We start from the raw sequence: 26,923 nt of genomic DNA, 5'->3' as shown, positions 1-26,923 counted from the left end.
CATTTAGCAGATTGAGGGAAAGTGGAGCTAAAGGCGGGGGGAATAACTGAAAATGGTTGAGGTTCCTCTAGAAGGTAAGGATTGAGGGACTGTTAATGGGTACAAATTTGTTTTTAAGATGTTGAAAATGTCCAGGGGTTGGATGGTCGAGATGGTTCCACAACCTTCTAATACACAGGGTGAATGTTACAGTATGTGTGAATATGTTAAAATTCTAAATGAAAGCTTGTGCAGTCCTCTGTTGGTACCTCTCCCTGCTAAGCAATCTCCCCACCTTGCTCTCATTTTTAGTTGCTTTTCTTTATTTGGTAGATGCTTACTGTTATTTCCCAGTTTTAACATTCCAGTTTTTTTTCAGCTGTGCTTTTCCGTTTTCCCTACTTTTTCTGTCTCCCTACTTTTTCTGTCATAAAGTGTCCTGTGTCTGGCTTATTTTTCAATTATTTTAGTGTCTCGGTGTCATTCTTCATCATTTAATTATGAATTAAATTAAAGCATATGGCATTATCTTAAAAGTGACTTACTCTCAGTGCTGCCCTAAGTATTGCAGCTGGGTGAAGAGAGAATTCATCTGAAAGGTGAAGTTAATATTAATAGAAATCTTTGTATATGTTGTTAAAGACGCTTAATGTGAAGCTTAATATGTCATTTATTCAGCGCCTATTTAAGTTTGGTTATAAATGTACTCCGTCTGGTTCCTTGTGTTAATAAGGCATGGGCTTTTATAATGGCACTCATTGGCTGAGAAACCTCCTTGTGCTTTATTATACCTACAAAATGATGCTTACACTTTGTATAGTGACATTTAATTACCTTGCCCAGGCCAGTATTTCCCACTAGATTTTTTTCTTCCTATATAGTTGCTCTATCATTACACTTTTGATATTTCTTTAGTGATCTTTTTATTAGTTTTTGTTAACATGTGTGCTTCTTTCCCCAGCTACACCCTGGTGGGCCCCTGTGAGCCTGTATCAAACCCACACAAAGTCCTCTAGATACTCCGTGGGACTGACATGTTTCCTACTGAACTAGCCAGCACCTTCCGCAGAATAGTTTAGTTGTTCGAGGGCAGCACAGTGACACTTGTCAAACACAGCAAGGACCACTCGTCCAGATCTTTTTCTTTTAGTATTACACAGCTACATTTCTTTCAGTGACTTCTTTGGTACTTTACAAAAACAAATTTATTTGCAGTTTCTACGATTAAAAGTCAGGGTGAAATGGTGAGTCTAAGGCTGTGGGAATTTGCAGTACCCACGAGATACTAACTGCTAGAAAAAAAATGTTTTTGGTTAGAACTAGGGACACCATAATAAGATTGATAAAACACGCTGTGTACTATGCTATATGGCTTTTTCTGAAGTTCACTTTCAGTTCCAAAGATTCAGACATGTCTTTTAAAGACAATTGATGATATCACATTACCTTTGGAAACCTTTTGTTATCCCTTTGTTGCAATTAACTTCTCTCCTGGATGTTTTTCTAGTAATAGTGTGCTGTTTCTATTCTTATTCATGTTGAATTAAACTAATTCAGCTATTTATACCAGTAGTGAGTAGATTTCCTGTTGCAGCTAGGCATTTCTGATTCTTACACTGTCCATAAGACCATACATTCTGTAACTGAAGAATTTAGACTTTAGTAGCATTGATATCTCTCAGGGTAATATGCTTCCTATATTTTTCTATCTGTCTCCTTTTCCTTATTTCATCATAGGACCACCTTTTTCATTCCTCTAGATATCCTATTGAGACATTGGTTAGGAAATGTCTTTGAAACTATGGTTTGTTATTGTGCTACCTTCCTTGGTAGACTTAAACATGTATCAATTCACTCTATAAAGGACCCCAATAACAGATCAAACTAATGAGTCCATCAGAATACAAACCAAAGAGTGTATCAGGCTTCCAGGAACATGGTTAAGGGTTACTTCTGGAATTGTCACTGAAAAGTCCCATTTGGCATAAATGGCAACCTCCCGACAGCTACATAGTTGGAGAAATTCACCTTCTCCATTCTCTATCCTCTACAAAGGCGGTTCTCAACCTTCCTAACGCTGAAGCCTTTTAATACAGTTCCTCATGTTGTGGTGACCCCATCCATAAACTTATTTTCATTGCTACATCATAACTGTACTTTTGCTACTGTTATAAATTATAATGTAAGTATCTGATATGCGGCCCCTGTGAGAGGTGGAGAAATTCTACTCTAGCACCTTTAGAAACTTTAGAAACTGCATGCTACCAAGAATCACTATGCAACCACAGATGACCTTAGACTCCAGACCTTCCTGCCTCTGCTTCAAATGGTAGGATTACAAACATGTACAACCATGCTTACTTCCATTTTTTTTGAGAATATTTATGTAGATTCCTTATTATTTTGTATATTGCTGAACGATGCCCAGGTTACATGTAGCTAGAATTTTAAGAGCCATTAGAAATTTTAGCTTTGAAGTAATTTTCACAATGTGTTCCTCTGCATTTCTTTCAGTACTTATTGGTGTGCACTGATTTCAGTGGCAGTGCCAGGCTCCTGTTGGTGCCAGGCTCCTGTTGGCTTCTTGTTCCTGAATCGTCAGAAACTTGCCTCGCAGTAGTGCATATGGGCCCCTCCAGAGTCCTCTCTGTCAGAAGCACTGCTTCCTTCTTATCCAGCATCTGAGACTCCTGTGCTTGAATCTTCATGGTGTTTTTTTAGTTGTCCACAGCTCAAGGGTGATTTCTCCACCTTCTCACCAATACTTCTTATTGTCTATTCTTTTCATAGTGTCATTCATGCTCAGCATTAAATAACAGCTAATTATGCTTTTGATTTTTTTATTTTCCAGATGGTTAGTGCTGTTGCGCATGTTCATTTGCTTATTGGCCATTTGGGTAATTAGAAACACCTGTTCAATGCCTTTGCCCATATTTTCATTCAGGTATTGTTTTCATTGTGGTGCTATAGACATGTTTTAGGTATTCTGAATACTAATCTCATCAAATATATAATTGCCCTTTAACTTTTTTGATCATTCCTTTTGCTGTTCAGCAGGTCTTGTTTCTTGGAGTCATAGTTACTTACTTTTGCTTTATTTGTTTTTTTTTAATCTTTTTTTTTAGGGGTAATTTTCTAAAATTTTTATTTGTTTATTATTTATTACAATTTATTCATTTTGTATCCCAGCTATAGACCCTTCCCTCATCTCCTCCCAGGCCCACCTCTCTCTCCCTCTTCTCTCCTTATGCCCATCCTCTAGCCCACTGATACGGGAGGTTCTCCTCCCCTCCTATCTGACCCTAGCCTATCAGGTCTCATAGGACTGACTACATTGTCTTTCTCTGTGGCCTGATAAGATTGTACCCCCAAAGGGGAGGTGATCAAAGAGCCAGCCACTGAGTCCATGTCAGAGTCAGCACTTGCTACCCTTACTAGGGAACCTACTAGAGACTGAGCTGCCTTGGGCTACATCTGGGCAGGGGGTTAAGAACAGTCGTTGGTTAGTCTCTGCAGGCCCTCCTGGGCCCAGATTTTTTTTTTGGCTCTGTTGGTTTCCTTGTGGAGCTCCTGTCTGCTCCAGGTCTTTCTGTCTCCCCCTTCTTTCATAAGATTCCCTGCACGTTGTCCAAAGTTTGACTGTGAGTCTAAGCTCTGCTTCAATACCCTGTTGGGTAGATTCTTTCAGAGGCCCTCTGTGCTCGGCTCCTGTCCTGTTCCCTGTCTTCTCCCATTCCTGTTTGCCCTTCTGAATGAGGATTAAGCACCTTGTTGTTTAGGTTCTTTAAAACTATAGATTTTAGTATGTTTATCCTGTATTATAAGGCTAATACCCACTTATAAGTAAGTATACCATGTGTGTCTTTCTGCTTCTGGGTAACCTGGCTCAGGATGATCTTTTCTAGTTTCATCCACTTGCCTGCAAATCTCATGGTTTCCTTTTTTTTTTTTTAATTGTCTTAATTCCATAGAAAATGTTGACAAATTCAGTGTCTGGAACCTTTCTCAAGATGTTTTCTCTTTTAAAAATTTTCTAGCTTCACAAGATTTCCTAGAGCGTGGTCAACACACATGGATCCCTTTGTTTCTTTTACTGTTGGTGCTTTTGTTATGGGATATGTTGTTTGTTGTATGTTGCTGTGTTGGAGTTTGAAAACTTTGACCTTATACTGGCCGTGCAAGCTTTACCACTAAGCATCCCTTAATTCTGAAGAGGAGGTTTCCTTGTGAAGTTCAGACTGGACTTACTTTGAACTCATTCCCAAGACAGCCTCCAACTCTCCAACCTCTTGTCTCTCCCTCTCAAGTGCAAGAATTATGTAGATGGATTGTTCTCTAAGCCTTTTCCTTGTTTTGTGTGTGAGTATGGGTTTCTATTAAACAGGTTCATCCATTTTATTCAGCAAGTCTTCCATGCATAGACTTCATTGCTTGTACATTATTTCATTGTAAGTAAAATAAATAAATATTTGCACCTGTAGGATTTTATGTTGATCTTAAATAGGACTCCTCATCAGGCAGTTACTATATGTCACTTCAGCAGTTTTCTGTTACTGTTTTATTTATCTCCTCATTCCGTTATCTCTCAAATGCAGGCATATGTATGTGTACACACACATATTTGTATATGTATAAATATAGAAATATATTTAGTATTTATATAATTATCTGTTTGTATACATAACCAACAATTTTCAAATATATTTGAAAATATATTTATTAAAATATGTGTTCATGTTTTGTTTATTATTTATTTGTATCTTATGTGTGTGAGCGCCTTGCCTGCATGTGTTTCTGTGTAGCACAAGCGTATAGTATCCATGGAGGTCAAAAGAAGGCAGTGGGTACATTGGAACTAAGTTACGGCAGTTGTGAGCTGCAGTGTGCACACTGGGAATTGAGCATGGGCCCTCAGCAAACACTCTTAACTACTAAGCCCTCCAGGCCCCTCTGTTGCTGCTTTCTTTTTGCTTTTTTTTTTTTAACTTGGTATACAGAGAATTCTAGCAACTATATTTGAAACAAAAAGAGATGGTCTTTTTAGAATCACTAATAAGTTATGAAAAGCCTCAGGGAGTTGAGCTAATTTAAAGAGTTCAAATCAATGAAAGGCATCCGTATTAAAAGAAATCCATTATGAATCATTTACAACAAAAATTTCAAAGTTCATAAGAATCGCTTTAATGACATGATGAGATATTTGTACTTAGAATTGTAACACTTCTAGCTTCACACAATTTTGATATTCATACATGCATATAATGTTTTTACCTCAAATCCTCCCCCAGTTCCTTCCCTACCTATCTACTTACCTCCCTATTGCTTTTTGCTCTTATTTCGTGTGCTTTCCTCCTCTTTTGTCTGTATGTGCATGAATGTAGGACCATCTACTAGAGTATGGGTAGTCTCTCAGAGCTCACCCCTGAAGACAGCTGACTTTCTCACCTTCAGCAGTAATCAGTTGCAAGTGGCTCTTCAAATAGGAGTGGGGCTTCATAAGCCCCTCCCTCATCACTACTGTGATTTTGGCAGTGTTCAGCTCCTGCAGGTCTTATTCACTCAGTAGCAGCCACAGTGAGTGTTTGTGTGCAATAGCCCTGCCATATGTAAATACTGTTTCACCTCAGACATTCACTGCCTCCTCTTTCTGGATGAAACTTGAGCTGTGGGATAAGGAATATGATGTCTCATTTTTGAGATGTGCATTTCACAGTAACTTATTTTTGTGTGTGTGTGTGCCTTGTTTTAATTAATTGCCATCTACTTCCTATGATGAGGGCTCAGAATCCACCATCCATTCAGAATTGAACACTTGTCTTTCTTTTCTAGAGAGGAAGTTAAGTCTTAAGACAGTCTCCTAGAAGCTAAGCAGTTTGAAAATTTGCAAACTAGCCAAGGCTGGAAATTTAACTCCTGATTCTCATGCCTCCATCTCCCAAGTGTTCGAATTTCAGGCTTGCACCACAGTGCTCACCCATCATTTTTAATGGCATTAAGCATGAACATGTTCTAGCATAATTTATTTATAAATTATTTCAAGAAGTATAAAAATATTGATTACCACAACTGATAACTATTGCCTATTGTATCTTGGGTACTATGCTCAGCTTTGCATATATATTAACCTATATTATTTCAGTTAATCTTCAGCTACCTTATGAAGCATGTTTTTATCATTTCTCCATTTTATAAATGAGAAAAATAAACTGTAGAAAGGTGATGCCAAGATGGTGGTTCATACCTTTATAATCCCAGAATTAAAGAGGCTGAGACAGGAGCACAGCTTTGAATTTTAGTTTAGCCTGAGTTCTGAAGTCCATCGCAGCCAGCCCGGACTGCCATGTGTGACATGTCTAACAACAAAAATACTTTAAGGGGAATATGGTAGAATAGAAAAGAAGGTTGAAAGATCAAGTGGCATGTTATTAATATCACAGTTATAGAACTACAGCTAGTCAGGGGCAAACATGGTATCTGAACACAGTCTTCAAAATGGATTCTTTACTTTGCCATGAAAATGCTATGCTAGTTCATTTTATTGGCACTTAACATTGATCTTCCTATAAATACTCAGCATTGGATTAAAGTCTGTATAACTTTTTCTTCTGGGCTCTGAAGAACTGCTCTATGTTTAATGCACTGAAGTGCTCCACAGTGTATCTGCACCTCGAGCAGTAGAGTAAGGGGTGTGGCTGTTTTGTCAAGGTTGTTATCCTAAGCAGTAGTGCAGTGTTTAAGTTCCATTCCTCGTCATCACAAAGCGTGCCTTTCATGCCTGCATCTTTGGCAGAGTCCTGAATTATCTATTCTGTTTCTGACCCATTCATTTATGTTCTTCCTCTTCAGTGGATGATTCAGGAGCCACACAAAGCAGCAACATTCTTTGGATGCATTGGGACAGATAAATTTGGGGAGATCCTGAAGACTAAGGCTGCTGAAGCACATGTGGACGCTCATTACTACGAGCAGAGTGAGCAGCCGACGGGAACGTGTGCTGCGTGCATCACTGGCGGCAACAGGCAAGTCATTATCAAGCTGAGACCCTCACCTCAGCGCTGTGGAAGTGCTCGTGAGCCCTCAGTGACCGTCTTCGTGCTTAATAAAGCCTTCTTTGTGTCATTTTTACCTTACTATGTTTAATTCTTTTACTTTTTAAGAATTTCATACATGTATATAATGTGTTTTATAAAATTCATTCCCCTTATTCCTTTCTGTCTCCTCCCCGATTCTACTCCCCCCTGAACACACACACAATTTCTACCTCTAAACTTCACATGCTTTCTTTGTTATTGTTACAGATGCAGGTGAAACCTTACAGGCAGTTTCTTAAATTTATGCATTTTTTAAAAAATTTATGTGTGAGTGTTTTACTTGCATGCATATATGGTACCATATTAAATCAGAAGAGGGTGTCAGATCCCGTGAAACTGGAATTACAGCTGCTTGTGAACTGTGTGTGCTAGGAGCTGAACCCTAGGTCCTCTAGAGCAGCAAGTCCTCTTAACTGTTGAGATTTCTCTCAAGCTCGTGTGTTTGTAAGGTCATTAAAACCACTTAGTCCTGCCTGGATGTGCATTGAATGGCTAGCTACTCCGGCATGGATATCAGAGACCATATTGTGAAGAAAACTGGCTTTTCTTCCCCAAACAGCTATCAGTTGCCAATAGCTTTTCAGCTAAGGCTGAGACTTTATGAGCTGCTCCCTAACTCATTTTTGAATTGTGGCTGATTTGATCTGACATCTGCTACCTCTGGCTCTTAAAATCTTTCCACCCCCTTTTCCTTGATGATTTTTATGCCTTTGGAGACGTGAGATAATTCTATTTAAACTTTTTATATGTATACATATTTCAGGAACTTACATATGGCTTTTTCTAAGGTTTTTAATATCGATTTTCAATCCCTGTAACTCCGTCCTCCGCTAAGCTCTCCCACCTTCCATCCTATTTAACTCTTGCTTTTCCATTAATGTCACTCAGAATGATTATTTCCAACTCCATTCTTTACCCAGAAATTTCATAATTTTTATTTTTCTTTAACATCTGAAAAACCTAACACATTTTCATTATCCGCTAATCAGGTGATGGACACTAAGCTGTTTCTACTTATTGCCTATTGTGAATAGATCAGTAGTGATCATGGATAAGCACATATCTCTGTAACAGGATATGGAATCTTAGGGTATGTCTGTGAGTGGTATAGGTGGATCATGTGGTCTTTGATGAGCCTCCACACTGATTTCCGTAGTACCTGCACCATTTTGTACTCCCAACAGTAAGTACTCTGCTTTCCCCACAACCATACCTTCATTTCTTGTTGTTTATTCTTTGTTTGTTTGTTTTTTAATCTTAGCCATTGTCACTGGGGTAAGATGTAGTTATTTTGTTTGGTTTTATTTTCAGTTCATTTGAGACAACATCCTACACTGTAGGCCAGATCATCCACAGACTCTTAAGTTTTTCCACCATTACCTTCCAAGGATTGGGATTACAGGAGTGAGCCTTCAGGCCAACTACCTTTTTTGTTGTTTCTGTTTTTTGAGTAAGATTTCATTATTTATTTATGTATTGTGAGGATATGTTTGTATGGTATGTGTGCGTACCATGGCACACATTGTGACACCAGTAGACAGCTGGTGAAGCTCTCTCCTACTGCGTTTATGTGGCGTCCCAGAATTGAAGCAGGTCTTCACGTTAACATCATCAGGCAAGCTCCTTTAACTACTGGACCATCTCACAGGTGCCCACCTTTTGTGTTCTTTGTTTATTTTAGTTAGACCTGCTTTTAAATTCATAAGGCATATTGCAGTGAAAGTTTGAGATTATCTAATCTAGTTTCCACCTTGTATAATTAGGCTTAGGAAAAGAAAATAATTTTTTACGTCATGTAATTTACTGAACTCTCAAGAATGATCTTGTCACTGTGCCCTGATAGCAGAGTATCAGAATCTGTTTTAAGAAGCGTGTGTGCCACAGAGCTTCCACCGATGTTAAACAACACCAGTCTTCTAATGCACCGAGCAGTCTCCAACCCAGCCAAGTGTCATGGCTCTTGCCTGTGGAGTTGCTACACTGAGGAGGCAGGAGAATCACAAGTTTGATATCCAGGATAAGTTATATAATAAACCCTGCATGTGGAGATGAGAGTGGTGGTGGAGGGAAACACAAATACTTTTTTCAAATTGTATTTTAGAAGTCCTTTTATTGTTCAGATAGCGAGTGGCATCACACTACTGTAACATGAGCCCCTGGGGTTACTCAACAGTAGAGGGTCATTCGTGCTACTATTCTTTAAATCAAGAAAAAAACAAAAGACACTCAGGGAAAGAGACAGGGGTCAAACAACCAGAGTAGGTCCCGGGGCTGTCAGGTGACTAACTATAACATTTTCACAGTGAAATATGCTATATTAAAACAAGTCAGAGAGGCCTAGATGGTACATGCCACAGATGAGGGCTACCTGCAGTCCCTTTTCCAGGCAGACACGGAAAGGACTAAAATGGACTCTTCGTTTTATATCTTGCACTGAGCTTCTTTCAAACCCTTTTCATTGCCTAAGTCTTGGGTATGGAGCAGAAAAATCCAAATATGCTCCCATTCATTTGTGCCTGGTTCCTAGTGGGTAAGTTCCCCAGCCTTGGCCACAAAGCAGAAATATGATTGAGATGGCGAGCGGTGTTGTTAGTCAGCCCTTCTGCCTACAAGCTTTCCTTAGTAGAAAGTTCTCATGGCCTTTCATGCGTCAGCTATTGTCCTGTGTGTACAGGTACATTGCTAACATTAGCACCAAAGCCGTGGAGCCACCTTTCTCCTCTGTATGGAAAATCAAAACCCCTGTCTTTGCTGCTTTATTATAATCCTCAGAATTACCTACCTTAAATTTTGATCCCCTACAAAACTTTCATTCTTCGTACTTGGTTTGGCTGGTTTGATTTTTGGGACAGGGTCTGGAGGTACAGCCCTGGCTGTCCTGTCCTGGAATTTGCTATATAGGCCAAACCAAATTCAAACTTGTGTCTATCCTTATACTTCTGCCTTCCACAGTGTCAAATTTATAGGTGTCCCAGGTCTGGCTGGGTCCTCTATACTTATAAATATGTAATTTGTCCGCCATTTTTTTGTGCTGTTTTTTTATACTGATCCATCCTGCTGGTAAGGTTTTTCAGTTTGACATAAGATGATGTGAAGGCGATCTGGCTGCGACATCTGTCATCCCATTGTTTGCCAGGGTTGATTGGGCTGATCTGGCTGGCTAGGCTGTGTCCCCTTCCTCCCTCCCTGCTCCATGTGTGTCCCTCCTGAAGTTGCATGCTTGGTCGAAGAGGAGGAGCTTTTCTGAATAGACAAGGACAGGTTTCCAGCCAAAGGTAAACGAGTAGCTGCACTTCCCTGCTAGAACCTCCAAACAAGCTCAGTTTGACATAGATAGAGTCATTTGGTAAGAAAGGAACTTCAACTGAGAAAATACTTCCCTCAGATTAACTTATAGGGCTTCCGTGGTGCATTTTCTCAACTAATGATTGATTTGGGAGGACACAGCCCACTACTGGCAGTTCCGCCCTAGGCAGCTGGTCCTGAGCTTTCTGAGACCAAACCTGGGGAAGCGATCTAGTCAACAGTGTTCCTCCATCATCTGTTTTAGTTCCTGCTGCTGTGTTCCTGCCCTCTCTTCCCTAGGTGATGGATGGTGACCTGGGAGTGTAAGCCACATAAACCCATTTTGCCACAAGTTTTTCTTGGTGTGGTGTTTACCCCACAAATAGAAAGAAAATTAGGACAATTCCCTGTCTCACCTTCCTTGTTTTGGCTTCCAGCATACCTCCAACAGGATCATATTAGGACCTTACACAAATCTGGGTGCTGAGGATCAGTGTGGACAGTAGTCATAAAATATCTAACATAAAACTTTCAAGAATAATTAGGGGACCAAAGTAATTTGCAGATCTTTTTCTAAACATGTTTATTTTGTTTGCTTGTTTATTTTGTGCGTGCATGCATGTGCATGTGTTTGTGTGTGAGAGAGAGATTAGGAAAACTTGATCATTTTCAGGTCTCAATTAAATTATTCATTATTAAACCAAGGTATCTGTAGATTCAGCTATACACTATTTCGATGTACTTGTTTCAAGCTTTGCCTCTTGGAGCTTTCCTAAAAGGAATTTTATCCATTTTTTTGTTTTGTTTTGTTTTGTTTTTTTGGGACAGGGTTTCTCTGTGTAGCTTTGGCTGTCCTGGGCTCACTTTGTAGACCAGGCTGGTCTTGAACTCACAGAGATCCGCCCGCCTCTGCCTCCCTGAGTACTGTGATTACAGGAATGTGCTACCACCCCAGCTAGAAATTTTTTCTTCAAGTATGGGTTTCCCATTAATAATAGATGGTTCAAGTTTTGCTTCTGACATAACAAGGCTAGAATAAAATTGTTAAATTGTCTTTATATACTAAATTGCTATTTTAAAGAAAAATTATTAGGGCTCATGGAGGTCAAAAACTCAATTTGCCCACCAGTATTGTGGTTTTGCTGCCCCGTGTTGGTAAGATGGGGATGGAGCAGGGTTGTAAAGGGCCCTCTGGGTTGTACAATCCCCAGCTTCCATCCTAGCACTGAGTAAGCATGGTATAGTAATGTGTGTTCACAGTCCTAGAGGTAAGAAGCATAAGTTCATTACCATCCTCTGCTACACTGTGCATTCAGACTCAGCCCGGGGTACATGAGACCTGGTCTGGAATTTAAGAAAAAAATGTGAGAACTCTAAATTTGGGGGGTGGAGGGGACAGGTCACTCTAATTCATAACATAAGTCCTAAAACCTGATAGGATTGGTAGGCTTTTTTTTTTAAGCTAGTTTCTGGTAATAAAACATAGAACTCAAATACATTTTTGTGATTAAAATAAAAGTTTGCAAGAAAGTGTTATAATGAAAAATTCCTGCGTTGTGATTAGGTTGTTTGTATGTTAGGAGCAGGTTCATTCCCTAGCACCAAATGAAAGAACGATAGTGCTTTTTATATTTGTGTTAAAATTATTTGTATTTGAGTGTATTGTTAAAATTTCTCATTTTCCTATTTTTATTCAATATAAACAGATGTATCATTGAGGAATAAATTAAAATAAGGATGAATGGAAAATTGTTTTGGAAGACAAACTTTTCTTTCAGATAGTGTAACTAAACATCACAAGTCTCAAACGCTGAAGTCATTATTTTATAGAACATGATTGTTACTGTTTTAATTTTTAAAACTAGAAAAAAAATGCCAAATAATTTAACCAATCTTATGTCTGAATGAAGAAGTATTTATGTATTTATTTATCTGAAGTATAATTTTTTTATTTCAATAAATTGAATTGTTGGTTTAAAAGTAAGCAATTTCAATAGCACTTAATAGACAGATTTTGCATCTAGTATGCCTGTTAAATTTTCCAGCTATAAAACAACATTGCACAGGAGTTTTCAGCTATAAAAACTGATTCTAATTAATTCCAGTCCTTAAAAGGTAATAGTTGCAAATTTATTCCTCACAGTAAATATGATCTACATTTTTATATGTGTTTTATGAAATTAATCCCATATTGGGCTCTTAAAGTATTAAATTCGTCAAGTATAGTCTGTAGGTCATATTAAAGATATTTTCCACCATAAAAATGAAATTTTGGTTTATATAGATTTCCTATTTCAGAATGACCTAGTCGCCTGTTTCTTAACTGCATTTTGAATTCTATTAATATATACAAAGCAGACTGTATTTGGGAGTTAAAAAAAAAAAAACAAACTCAGGTACAGCCTTAGAAATTTAGGTACTGCTGTTAGCGTGTCTCTTGTCTTAAAGGCATCTCACATACCCCAGTCTTACCATCATGAATATCAGCTTTTGAAGAATTTCTTTCTGTATAGAATAACTGACAAGGTTTTTAATCTTTTATAAATCACATGTATTTCCTTTTTCTTGGGTTTTTAGGTCCCTTGTTGCCAACCTTGCTGCTGCCAATTGTTATAAAAAGGAAAAGCACCTTGATCTGGAGAAGAACTGGATGTTGGTAGAAAAAGCCAGAGTTTACTACATCGCGGTAAGTGCTCGCTCACAGACAAGTGGTAGCCGTCAGCTGATACACCCTTTACCTAACCCTGCAGGCAGTGTGCCTGTCTCTTGCATAGGCTTGATTCACTTTTAATAATTACACAGAGAAATATAATCTTCATGGGTATGTAATTTGTGTTACCAGCTTCAAGTCTACTGCCTTGATGATATTATAAATAACTTCTCAGTCACATGGATTTCTGCGCTGTTAAATCCATTTCTTTAGATATTTTGAAGTCGTTTTACAAACATTATTGGCAATTTATTATAAATGATATGAGCATTGTGTGAAACAGTAGTAATATAAGTATGCACTGCTAACAGTTTGAGTTTATTTGCCTAAAAAATCATAATTGCTATTTATCTAATAGTAATTAGCATGACACCTTTTAATTTATTATTTCAGAAACATTGATTGTGGCAAATCTCTTAAATCTGGAAATAGGGCAGCATATAATTTGAGTTAATCTCTCTGACATAAAAATAATTGGTTAAGAATTACTTTCTCAAAAGTACACTAAAAGTTCTCTTGACTTAATCACCCCACGATGACCTTGAGCTAAACATGGCTGCAGAGACAGGAGTATATATACCTATTACTTTGTAACAGGGTGTCAGGCCATTCAGTTTGGACAGACAGCTGCTGCCTTTCTTCTGAGCTGTGTGAAACAGCTGGGAGGGCATGTTTGAGATCGATTATCCTGTAGCCATGTGTTTATTGAAAATATAATTATTTATTTCAGTCTAGTGTTAATGTCTCCTGCAGCATGTTTATGTGCACTGCTCTAAGCTTTACAATATACTATTGATTTCTCTGTATAGCAGTTGCTACCCCTTTGTCACATAAATGCTTACATGGGACTACATAATGGAAAGCAATACTACATCTTCAGCTGGTATATGAGAAAACCATTTCTAGAATTCAAAAATTCCTATTATTTTATTTTAATCCTTTTTAAAAAATATTTTTTTTTTTTTTAAGGATTAGACAGTGTGTTTTTGTAGTATAGTTTTTTATTTGTTTGAGACAGGATCGCACTATGTAGTCTAGGCTGGTCGTAATTCTGATCTTTTTAATTTGTCCTCCCAAATTCTTGAACTGTAAATATGTATCACATCAGTATATCATTTCACTGCTATTTCAGGTCATTTGGTGTATAAAAGTATGATTTTCAAATAATATGTCACCCAAAATTTAGCATTGTATATGTGTATTATTTGACTATTAAAATGGAAGTGTATTCTGATGAAAAAATACTTTAACCTGAAAATTGCAGTTCTCTGTATTATGTAATAAATAGTATCAAGTGGAGAATGCGCCTGCTTGGAAGTCTAATGATAATGAGTATGCGAGAGTAGTGTAGCAATTATACAGTGGCCTGGATCTAGTTAACAGTTAGTGAATAATGGGACTGTTGCAGAACACTGAAGACCGAACTTGCAGACATCACAATTTATTGTTTTTAAAATGACACTGAGCCTCTCCAAGTATTTATTTGTGTTGTGGGGTGGTGTGGGTGTGTACATATGTGCCTGTGACTGCCAGAGAGCCCGTGTGGAGGTTAGAAGACAACTTACTGGAGTCAGTTCTTTCCTTCCACTGCCTGTTCCAGGCGTACAGGTCAGGTTGTCAGACTTGGTGGCGAGCACCTTACCGCTGAGCCATCTGTCTGGCCTAACAGCTCATTCCTTACGTGATTACATACCATTAACCATCTGCATAAACTTGGTGGATAAAATTTAAGGTACTAGTTATACAGAAGTATAGTTTAATGTAAGTTATACAATGAATAATTCCGGTCAAATTAATAAAATTTTGTTTATTTTTAAACTTTGTATAGAATATTTAACCAGAAGAATCATCAAAATGGATTGCAGCGCAATGTAACTGTGGCTGTTGCTCTTAGTGTTTTAGTGCTGCTCTGTTGTTTGAAAGTCCTTTGCATTGCCAGACAAACCTATCTCTATCCATATATATCGATTTATTTCAGAAAGATGGATCTCTATCTCCCTCTCCCTCTTTCCCTCCCTTCATCTCTCCCAACCCCCACCCCTTACTTGTTTTTGTTACAGTCTTACTATGTGACCTAAGGTAGCCTAAAATTCAGTATGTAGCCTGGATTAACCTTGAACTCAAGTGATCCTCTCACTTTAGTCTCCTAAGTGATTGGTTTACAGTGGGAGGCACAATGGCCAGCTAACTTTTTCCCTAGCCTTCTAACTTTCCATATAGCCAGTGCTATCTTCTATCTCCTGCCTCCATAGTGGAGAGTATATGTGTGTACCCCACGCCAGGATGCTATGCCTTTTAGTGGACATCCAATATACTTAAAATGTAGAACTGAGTATCTGATCCATTTATTATTGTATATTATTCATCTTTAGTAGTATACTGAATTGAGTATTTGATCCATTTATTATTGTATATTATTAATCTTTAGTAATATATTTTGCCCTGGAATCTATTGTCTGGCATTCATATAGCCAGCTTACTATTGTTTTTTAAAGAATTATTTTTGGTTTTATGTGCATGTGTGTAGGTGGGCTTTTGGGGGCTACTTTATTGGGTTCTTTTATCTACTACCCTTCCCATCCCCAAAAGTAGGTAGGAGAGAAAGCTAGAGGGGAAAGGTGAGGTAGATTTATTTTGACTACTCCCTGCTGATTAAGGGGCATGTTGGTTCCCTGGTGCAGATTTGACCTTGGCCATCAGGATATTCAATTTCTTTTTGTTTCTTTGTCCATGTGACCACTTAATAAATCTCAACAAACTGCAACCAGCCGACAGCAACATAGGGGAAGCAGTAGCCTCTTTTCCAGTATCCGGGCCCCAGTAGGGGCTCTGGCATTTATCCTCTCTGAAAAGTTCCCAGAATTCCAAAGTCACACACCCAGAAAGTATCTGCAGCTGGCAAAACCACACCCCTCTTAAAGCATAAGACAAATCATAGTTAGCAGCCCCCTATCCCATACCTGGGATTAAAACAAAAACATATTCACATAATATAACTGGACTTTTTCAGAAATTCTAATTACACATGAATATATGAGTATCTGTTTGAGCATGGACTTTGATGGAGACCAGAAAAGATCTTAGGATCAGGCAGAGTTAGTTACAAAAAGCCATGAAGCACTAGCAACAGCAAGCCTTCCTATCTCATGAGCCAGCTCTTCCAGCACCACGGCTTTGTTTTGATTCTTGGTATCCTGGTATACCTTTGTTTCCCTTTCACTCTGAACTTCCTTACATTTAAAGTGTGTATCTTGTGGGAAACAGATAGTTGGGTCTTATTTTGTCCTACCTGACTGACATTGTCTACCTTTTAATTAGAATTTGTATACCATTTCTATTGAATGTGATCGATATAATTGAGTGTGTCTTTGTAGTTTTCCTCACTGTTCTGTATCCTTTTTGCTTCTTTCCTGTCGTTTTGTGTTGGTTTAGTATTTTTATCTCCACGTGTTCTTTTTCTTCTATCTCTGTTTCTTTCTCTGCCACCTCTCCCTTTCTCTTCTTCCTTCTCTCTCCCTGCTGTTTTAGAGTTTAATAGTACACATCTTTCACTCATCAAAATCTGTTTTTGATTGATATGAGTTCTCTTATAGTGTGAGAACCTTGAAATAACTATGTTGCCATTTTTATTTCTGCAGCCACTGTTACATTGTAGTTTGTTTTTAAATAGGTTGTTAGTATATAATCCATGATGCACATTTTACTTACATGTTTTGTTTGTTTGTTTAAGATTTATTTATTACTGTGTATATAGATCTCACTATAGATGGTTTTGAGCCACCATGTGGGTGCTGGGAATTGAACTGATGACCTCTAGAAGAGCAGCCGGTGCTCTTAACATCTGATCCATCTCTTCAGTTCTTACTTAAATATTTTACAAACCCTATCACATTATTTCGTATAAGTTATATCTTTTTAAAGATAACTAAATAATGAGAAATAAAAAATACATTTATAAATGTAATTGCCATCCTAGTGTTCTTCATCCCTTTTCCTTAGAGTTCGGTTTCCATTTGGCATCATTTTTCTTCTGCCTAAGAGCGCATTCTTTAACAATTCTTGTTTTGGATGTATTGGTCATAAATGCTTTTAGCATCCAGGTTTGAAAACATCTTTGTTTTATATTTAGTTGTGAGTAGTATTTTTGCTGCACATACTTTTGGCTTGGCAATTTTATTTTTCTTTCATTTCATGAAAGCCATTGCACACTCTCTTCTTCCTTGAATGTTCTTGATAAGACAGCAGTTCCTTGCTTTGGTTGCTCCTTATTAATCATCTTTTACCTCCCTTTACCCCTTACTCTTTATATTTTTTCATTTATTACTGGTTTTCATAGTTTAATGATTATATTCTAGTATATCCTTCATATGTTTGCCTTGAAATTTCCTTAAGGTTCTTGAGCTGCAGCATTAGAATTGGTATCACATCTGGGATTTTTTCAGCTCTAAGGTCTGCAGACTTTTTTTTTTTTGTGTCGTCATACCATTGGACAGTGTTTCATATAGTTCACTGTTGTTCCTTTCTTTAATTTCTTTTTTCTCTTTGTCTTTTATTTTAGCCACTTTTTTTGTGTGGCACCTCCATGTTCACTAGTGTTTTCTTTTGTAATATCTAAACTATCATGAATTTATCTAATGTATTTTAAATCGCAGTGCTGTTTTTGTATCTGAAAACTGAGTTGAGAATTGTAATTATTGCCTCTCTTTGCCTAACTTTTAGAATATATAAAGCAGTGGTTCCCAACCTGTGGGTCATAACTCCTTTGGGAGTCGCATATCAGATATCCTGCATATCAGCTATTTACTTTATAATTCATACTGGTAGTAAAATTAAAGTTATGAGGTAACAACAAAAATAATTTTATCGTTGGGGATTACCAAAACATGAGGAACTTTATTAAAGGGTCACAGCATTAGGAAGGTTTAAAACAACTGATGTATATAATTAAAATAATTTCTGGAACATTCTCTATCAACTCCAACACATACATTATTTTGAGAGCAGTTTGAGTGCTTGCTCTACCCTTCCTGAATAGGAGGTGTATTCATCTGATTCACATTTGTGTACTATGTGATATCTATCTATAGTATTATTGCAAATCTTATCAAGGTTGATTCTGGGATACAATTATTTATAATTATTGTGCTTTGAAATCTTGCACTTTTTTTTAGGTCTGTCCAAGATTAGTACTTATTTATGACATTGGCTCTTGACCAGTGGCATTTTTGTCCCTTAGGGACATTTGGTAACATCTGAAGACAGCTTTTTATATTATGATGACCAGGTGGTTCCGACAAGACTGGGGAAGTTATTTGCTATCTTATCATCATGCAACAACATGCCACAGTATATTCCACTTTAAAGTACCAATGAATCCATTCTTAAGAAAACTTGTGTGGGGCTGGAGAGATGTCTTGGCAATTAAGAGCACTGGCTCCTTTCCCAGAGGTCCTGAATTCGATTCCCAGCAACCACATTTCATATCATCTGTGAATAGTGATACTTTGACTTCTTCCTTTCCAATTTGTATTTCTTTGGTCTCCTTTAGTTTTCTTATTGATCTAGCTAGGACTTCAGGAAGTATGTTGAAGAGATAAGGAGATAGTGCGGTTTAGGTATCAAGGTAACTGTGGCTTCATAGAATGAGTTAGATATTGTTCCTTCTGGAATCGTTTGAAGAGTATTGGTGTTCACTCTTCTTTGAAGGTCTGGTAGAATTCTGTTCTGAAACCGTCTGGCCCTGGGCTTCTTTTGGATGGGGTGCTTTTGATGACAGCTTTTATTTCCTTGGGAAATATAGGACTATTTAATGTATTTACCTGATTTTGATTCAGGTGGAATCTATCAAGAAAATTGTCCATTTTGTTTACATTTTTAAATTTTGTTGCATTTATGCTTTTGAAGTAGGACCTAATGATTCTTTGGATTTTCTCAGTGTCTATTGTCATGTCCTCCTTTCACCCGAACACAAAAGAGTATACCTTCTTCTCAGTACCTCATGGGACTTTCTCCAAAACTGACCATATAGTCGGGCACAAAGCAAGCCTCAACAGATACAAGAAAATTGAAATAATCCCTTGTATCATATCAGACCACCATGGTCTAAAACTATATCTCAACCATAACAGAAATTACAAGAAGCCTACACACACATGGAAACTGAACAACTTTGTACTCAATGACACCTTGGCCAGGGAAAAAAGAAATTGAAGACTTCCTAGAACTTAATGAAAATGAAGGTACAACGTACCCTAACTTATGGGGCATAATGAAAGCAGTGCTAAGAGGAAAGTTCATAGCACTAAGTACCTTCAGAAAGAAATTCAAGGCAGCTCATACAATCTAATGGCACACCTGAAAGTACTAGAAGAAAAAAAAAGAAGAAGAAGAAGCAGACGCACACAAGAGGAGTGGACAGCTGGAAATAATCAAACTCAGAGCTGAAACCAATACATTAGAAATAGAGAGAACAAGTCAAACAATCAAAAAACCAAGAGCTGTTTCTTTGAGAAAATCAACAAGATAGTCAAACCCTTAGCCAAACTAACTAAAAGGCAGAGGGACACTGTTCTAGATTTTTTTTTTTTTCTGGTTTGTCATCTGTAACTTCTGGTGTCTCAGACTACCAGCTGTTTTTTGTTTGTTTGTTTGATTGATTGATTGATTGGTTGGTTGGTGTTTTGTTTTGTTTTTTTGTCAACTCTGGTTTTGCTGGTTGGGATTAGGGATGGAGAGTTTTGGTTGTTCCTTGTTTTTATATTTGTGGTGGTGGTGGTGATGGTAGTGGTGACAGCACTGGCAGCCGTGGTCCCCTCGGCATAGTCTTCATCTCTGAACCTTTCCATTGTCTGAGATACAAAGTGTGCACACGACAGAGGCCAGCTGTGAGCTTGGGAACATTGCAGTTGTTTCCGTGCCTTGTTTTCTAACTTTAGCTTCATCGTTCTGTTACTCCTTCAACACAGAGCCCTACTTTGATTTTCCCTGTCTTTTGTTGCTGTTTTACTTTCTCTCTCTCTTTAGATTATTTGCTTGTCCTACAAGGTTACCCAAATAATTTTTCTTTGAATTTGACCTGTTAATAACTGAACATGTGTTATCTCCATGTTCATTCTGTATTGACTTTTTCTGGAACATCATATTCAACTTCAGCTGCACTTTTTTTTTTTATTTGTTTCGGGTGTTGATTTTTTCCTTGTTGTTGTCCCTAAATTATCTTTCTTCTTCCTTCACCTATTAGAGTATCAGAATACTAGACAAAGTTTTTATTGGAAACGGAACTCAAAATTTGTGATAACAAAATAGCCTTTGGTTTGTGCTCAGGTTGTTTCAATCTCAGAAACACTGCCAAAATAGTCTAGATTCTGTAAAGATCCTTTATAATTTCAAAATAAATCTGAAAGCTCTTTACTAAGATATTATTGTTCATATATGCATATTTACCAATGTAATAACTTTCGTTATATTTTTATTGTTTCAATTCTATTGTCAGTATAGTATGGTTTTATATAGAAAATTTTGCATTATTTCTAATAAATTATTATTCTGGAGAAGTTTCCAAGTTTAAAATAAACTATTAAGAACTAGTAGGATAAACCTACAAAAATCTGTGCATCTAAAGAAACTAAGCAAGAAGGAGGACTCTGGCTAAAATGCTCAATCCCCATTCAGAAAGTCAAAGAGGATAGACATCAGAAGGAGAAAACAGAGAACAGGACAAGAGCCTGCCGCAGGGGGCCTCTGAAAGACTCTACCCTGCAGGGTATCAAAGCAGATGCTTAGACTTATGGCCAACCTTTGGGCAGAGCGCAGGGAATCTTATGCAAGAAGTGGGAAATAGTAAGTCCTGGAGAGGACAGGAGGTCAACAAGGAGAGCAACAGAACCAAATATCTGGGCACAGGTGTCTTTTCTGAGACTGATACTCCAACCAAGGACCATTGATGGAGATAACCTAGAACCCCTGCAAAGACAGATCTAGCCCATGACAGTTCATTGTCCAAGTGGGTTCCACAGTAATGGGAACAGGGACTGTCTCTGACATGAACTGATTGGCCTGCTCTTTGATCACCTCCCTCTGAGGGGAGATCAACCTTACCAGGCCACAGAAGAAGACAATGCAGCCACTCCTGATGAGACTTGATAGACTAGGATCAGAAGGAAGGAGAAGACCTCCCCTATCAGTGGACTTGGGGAGGGGCATGCGTGGAGAAGGGGGAGGAAAGGAGGGACTGGAAGAGGGAGGGACTTATGGGGGGGATACAAAGGGAATAAAGTGTAATTAATAAAAATAAAAAAAGAACAAATTAGAGGACTGGAGAGATGGCTCATCGTTTAAAGACATTATTCATATGCAGGACTCAAGTTTAGTTTCCAACACCTACACAGTGGCTCACAGATAGCTTTCACTCTAGTTCCCTGGATTGGTGCCACCAAGAGCATTGCAAGAGAAATGGCATAGTGCTCATTTGTACATTCAGACAAAACATTCATAGATATATATAAAATCAAACAATCTTTAACAAAGAAGAATTTATCAGATTCCAGGCTTAGCAGTTTTATGCTTTAAGGACAACCAGGAGCAGTTAGTAGGTGTTTCTAATTCATCTACTCAAGGCTGCGACAGGAGATTCACAAGTTCAAGACTATTCTGTACAACATGGTGGCACCTTGTAAGTAAGTAGGTTGGTTTTTGTTTGTTTTTAAGGAAATTCTTTAGCTGGGGATATAGCAGTTGGTAGAATGCATGTCTACTAGCACACATGTAGTTGTGCTTACTTGCAGGAGGAATCAGGAGTATCAGAAGTTCAAGGTCGTTCTTGACGACATAGTCAGCTTGAGCCTATCCTAGAATACAGGAGCTAGGGTTTGTACATTGGTCTGCCAACATTGGATAAAATGTTAGAATGTGTATGTGCTGAAGTGTACAATTGCTGTTTTTAAGAACTTACCTTTTTGCAGAATGTTCTGAAAAATGCATTTAAGCTGATGCATGATTATACATGGATCCATCATCTTGATTATGTTCCAGATTAAAATGTGTAACCTGCTATTCTTTTTATTATGAAAGATTTGGGAACAGTAGCTGTGAAAGCAAATGTATCTGTCATATCATAATTAAGAAAAACTGAAAAATATGAAGAGAAAAATAACACAAATATTGCTTAATGTATGTTAAGATTTGCTTTCCTTCTCTTCAAAATCTAGCAAGGCGTTATTAATTTATAGACTCTTACTTGAATTCATTGTTTTAACCTTATTAGACCATAGCAAAGCTTTTTAATACCATCATTTGAAGACTATACTCATAATAATATACTTTGGCAGAGAAGTTGAACTAATGGATCTTTTTTTAAAATTTAAGATATCCTGTAAATGATAATTGATTAAATATAAGTCATACTTCTCTATAAAACATTTAAATAGGATTCAAAGCGCCTCTTAAAATTTAGTAATTAATTTTTGTAATATTCTTCTGAGATTATTAAAGGGTGGGACATTTGAACTACACTTGACCTTTTACCCCAGATACCAGTTTTTGTACTTTTATGTGCTAAAATTTCCATTGCCTTGGTCAAATTGGTATTTACTGTGTAGATTTATTCCTGAAATTTTTTTTAACTCTAGTTTTTTTGAGTGTCTGATTCTGGACTGCTTCCTGTGCTTCTAGGGCTTAACTGCTCGTATCTGAAAATGGCCTTGCAGGTAACCTTAAGATGTACTACGTTTTAAAAATTAGAATAATAGGTCAGACATACAGATGTATGACAATAATCTTTAGCCTCTAGAGGCTGAGATGTCCTGTCAACTGTTTGTCAGTGTGACACAGCTAGAGTAACGTAGTAAGAGGAATTTTTTCTCAATCACATTGGCCTGAGGGCAAGTCTGTAAAACAGTTTTGATTAATAGTTGATTTAATGAGGGTTTAGCCTACTGTGGGCAGTGCTAGCCTTGATCTGGGGGAGGTCCTGGATTATATAAAAAACAAACTGAGTGAGCAGTAGATAACAAGGCCAGTAAGCAACATTCCCTTTGGCTTTTACTTCAGCTCCTTCCTCTAGGTCTTTGCTTGGGTCCCTGCCCTGACTTCCCTCCATGATGGATGGTGGTAGGAAGTGTAACCCCACCTCCTCTTCAAGTTGCTTTTGTTCACGTTCCTTATCACAGCAATAGAAACCAAATTAAGATATAAGATCACATGAACTCAGGGTTTCAAGAGGCTGCACAGTATCTCCACATCCCAAAACAAAAAGTGAATGGATAAATGAAATTAAGTAGATGGGGTTGTTTGTTTCGTCTGTTTCACGTTAGTGTGCGCCTGACAGGACGCCTGCATCCCACCTGTGCAGGGTTTAGAAGTTAATGTGCTGAGCTGAGATCTCTTTACATAACAACACAAATTATAAACTCCAACATGAATGTAACATAGTACATAATGTGAGAAAAGGTAATTATTGTGCAGTGGTGGCACACGCCTTTAATTCTAGCACTCTGGAGGCAGATCTTTGAGAGTTCCAAGCCAGCCTGGTCTACAGGGTGAGTTTCAGGACAGCCAAGGCTACACAGAGAAACCCTATCTCGAAAAAACAGAAGCAAAAGAAGTTAATTATTTCTATTCTTAGCTATATATCTGTACATGTTTACGTGTGTGTGTGTGTGTGTGTGTGTGTGTAGAGAGAGAGAGAGAGAGAGAGAGAGAAGAGATCTAAAAAAAAACACGTGTAGTCCAATTGTTTGTCAGGATGACACAGCTAGAGTAAGAGGGACTTTTCTTCATCAGATTGGCCTGAGGTTCTGTTATTTTTGATTTATTCAAGAATGTGTAGCCTTGGCTGTCCTGGACTAGCTTTGTAGACCAGGCTGGCCTTCATCTCATAGTGAGTTAAATCCTTTTCCCCCACTGAGAATGACCTTGAACTTTTGATCCTTTAGCCTCTACCTCCCACCAATGGGGTGGTAGACTTACACCAGCATGACCAGTTTATGACACGGGGCTTCATGCACACAATGCAAAGCTCCCTATCATTTGAGCTACAGCCACAGCCTCTCAGCAAGCTAAATTCTGTCCATATCATTTTCTTAGAAAAATACCTGCTGATCTCTTTAGTAGATACAGATTTTCAAGTTAGATGAATTTTCATGCCTGTGATTTTTTGTAACTTCTGACAACTATCAGAAGTAAAACTACCATTAAGAAAAGAAAATATGTACTAGTGTGTCAATAGTCAATTAACACAATAATATTACTACCTAATTAAAAGAAGTAAGGTAGTTTTGGTTGTAAAAACATAGACGCTAAAGATATAAAGTTAGAAGCTTTAGGATTGTGGGCTTATGGCATTATAATGAGGAAATAGAATTTCATGTGAAATTGGAAATCATGCTGTGTACTAGTTTCATTTGTAAGAAAATAAGCATATGTGTACACATAGGACCCCAAATTAATTAGCAAATCATCCACTTACATATTTTTGCTTCTATTTACGTTTAGTATTATAGAGCAGCAAGTAATAACTTGAGAAAATCAACTGTTTACTGAATCTCTGTAATAAATATCAAGAGAGAAAATGCATAAAAATTATGACAATATATATTATTATGGGATATTTGTTTATCTTTGAAAAGGTATATAAATTGAATGAAAAAAATTAGCCCTGAATATTGGCAGTTTGTATTCCACCATATTTACTGAGCATGTTATAAAATTTTTATATGATTTAATCAATAACTTCTGTTGTCTCTGTCCTTCAGACAAGTGGAATTCAATCAATTTTAACAGCTTTTTTACAGTACCTATGTGCCATTATATATGCCCATTTAATATATTCATTTCAATGGATGTTGGTATATTTATAGAGTTCTGCAGTCATCACCATAATCTAATTTTAGAACATTTATATCATATTAAAGACATATAGTCTCCGTTAGCAATGTTCCTGGATTTCATCTGCTCTCTACATTCTCTAATTATAGTTTCATTAGTGTCCAAGTGTCATACTACAAATAATTCCATTATTTCTAGTCAGACAATGTTTGTCTTTGTTGGTTGACAAATATAATGGAAGTGATATGTATGTTTTAGTCATTTGTTCCTTCCTATTATTTCTCTACTGCAAGTCTTCTAGAGAAGATCCCTTAAACTTTTATTCTACTTTATTTCTTCAGTATATAATTCATGTTTTAGAGATTGTTCATTTTCACATTTATTTATTGTATGTTGATGAGTGTTCTATCCCCATATACAACTACATGTCAGATCCCAGTATAGCTGGTTGTGAGCCACCGTGTGAGTGCTGGGAATTGAACTCAGGACTCTGGAAGAGCAGACAGTACTCTTAACTGCTGAGCCATCTCTCCAGCCCCCTGAGTTTGTTCATTCTTAAAATGACAGGTTTTTTTTTTTCCTTATCTCTGTAAAAATGTGATAAATGGAGTTATGTGGGGTTTTAAATTTTTAATTGGTAAAATAGAATGGAAAAGGTGAACAGCCCTCTTCCTTCCGGTCCTTACTGTGGAAGACATGTTTTTATGTGTATTTATATATCCCTTTGGTCATTATCAGAACAGCTTGGGTTCTTTGTAGATAGGTATCTTTTGAGTCTATGATCTTGAATTCACTATGGTGTTTTGTTGTTTGGCCTCCTTGCTTACAGGTCCTTAAAGCTCTAGACTTTTTGAACTTACTCATAATCTCCTTTTCACTAATATTGTTCTGCTGTCACTAAAGGCATTAGCAAATTCTAAGTCGTTGAATATTTCTGAAAGACAGAATGTTACTTCTCCGACTTCCTCTCCTCTTGTCCTGTAGAGGTTCTAGTAGGTGTGCTTCTGAAGCTGTGGTATACCTTCGGTTGCTTTTCTCTAACTCCCCTTTTCCTAGCACCCTTATCCCCAGCCTGCTCATTTGCTATCCTAATCACTCTTTGAGTGACTTAATCTTTTAAGGCATTTACTTCTGTTTTAATTAATTCTGTGAAGAATTTAGCCCATTTTTAAATAGTATGTCAGAAATAGTGAATATGAGACTAAGCTATCAATGTTGTTAGTTCATCTTTTTCAGATTGACATACATGTAATGAAGTTAGCAAACACCACATAGTTTTCATTTAAGCCCTTGGCTAAGTTTTTCACATTTGTGTGGCTTCTAGGTTTAATGTGTCTTTAATTTGAGATTTGCAATTAACTGAATATAGACTAAAATATTTTACTGGTAAAAATCAGCTAACATTCCTCAGTTTTTGATATTTTGATATGGCTGTGTAGTAATTACTAATGTTTATTGAATTTTAAGTTCTAAAATTGATGGGCGTGTGTGAATGTGTATTTCCTTTGTTAAGCCAACAAGAATTCTTTTTGTAAAAGTATACTAAAGTATGGGATCAAACTCAATAGTGAAACAGTGTGAGTTACTGTCAGCAATAAACACATTCTTTAAACATCTAATGTCTCTAATTCCTTTTCATTTTTAAAAAGCATGTACATATTTTGAAAATAATCAGTGACATTTTAGTGCTTAGTGATTCTCTATAGAGTTTCCCTAATCTCATTTTATATCAGTGTGTCAAGGGTAATGACTGTGAGTTTTTGAAGTACACTCTAGTATTTTCACTTCCTCAGATGAGCTGAACTGAGACTGCAGTTTGTAGGGAGTTTGTTACACAGTGTGTAGACACTGGTGAGAATCAGTCTGTCCACTGGCTTATTAGTTTCACAGATGCTTCCATAATACTTAGTGCACTCTTGGGTATATTAAATTATCATATCCTGACAGCAGTCCTGAAACATGCCAGTCTTATAAAGCCAGGCTTCAGTGAACCATAGCTGACATGCCATGTTAATTTCCATAACTATCATTACTA

General features: G+C 37.3%; 1 protein-coding gene across 2 annotated transcripts in view; it reads left to right on the top strand.

Moving 5' to 3' along the window:
• The window catches only part of Adk (adenosine kinase), a 432,164-nt gene that overhangs the window by 194,633 nt on the left and 210,608 nt on the right, over positions 1-26,923 (top strand). For both annotated transcript variants that reach the window (XM_055605919.1, XM_055605920.1), the window contains exons 5-6: positions 6,826-6,998; positions 12,933-13,041. In XM_055605919.1, the coding sequence (XP_055461894.1) occupies positions 6,826-6,998; positions 12,933-13,041 (282 nt within the window). The remainder of the gene's footprint in view (positions 1-6,825; positions 6,999-12,932; positions 13,042-26,923) is intronic.

The sequence above is a fragment of the Psammomys obesus genome, unplaced genomic scaffold (assembly GCF_907164565.1).
Source record: "Psammomys obesus unplaced genomic scaffold, mPsaObe1.curated_primary_1811, whole genome shotgun sequence".
NCBI lineage: Eukaryota > Metazoa > Chordata > Mammalia > Rodentia > Muridae > Psammomys > Psammomys obesus.
The sequence above is the reverse complement of the archived record's forward strand: the minus strand, read 5'-3'. Positions and strand labels throughout refer to the sequence as shown.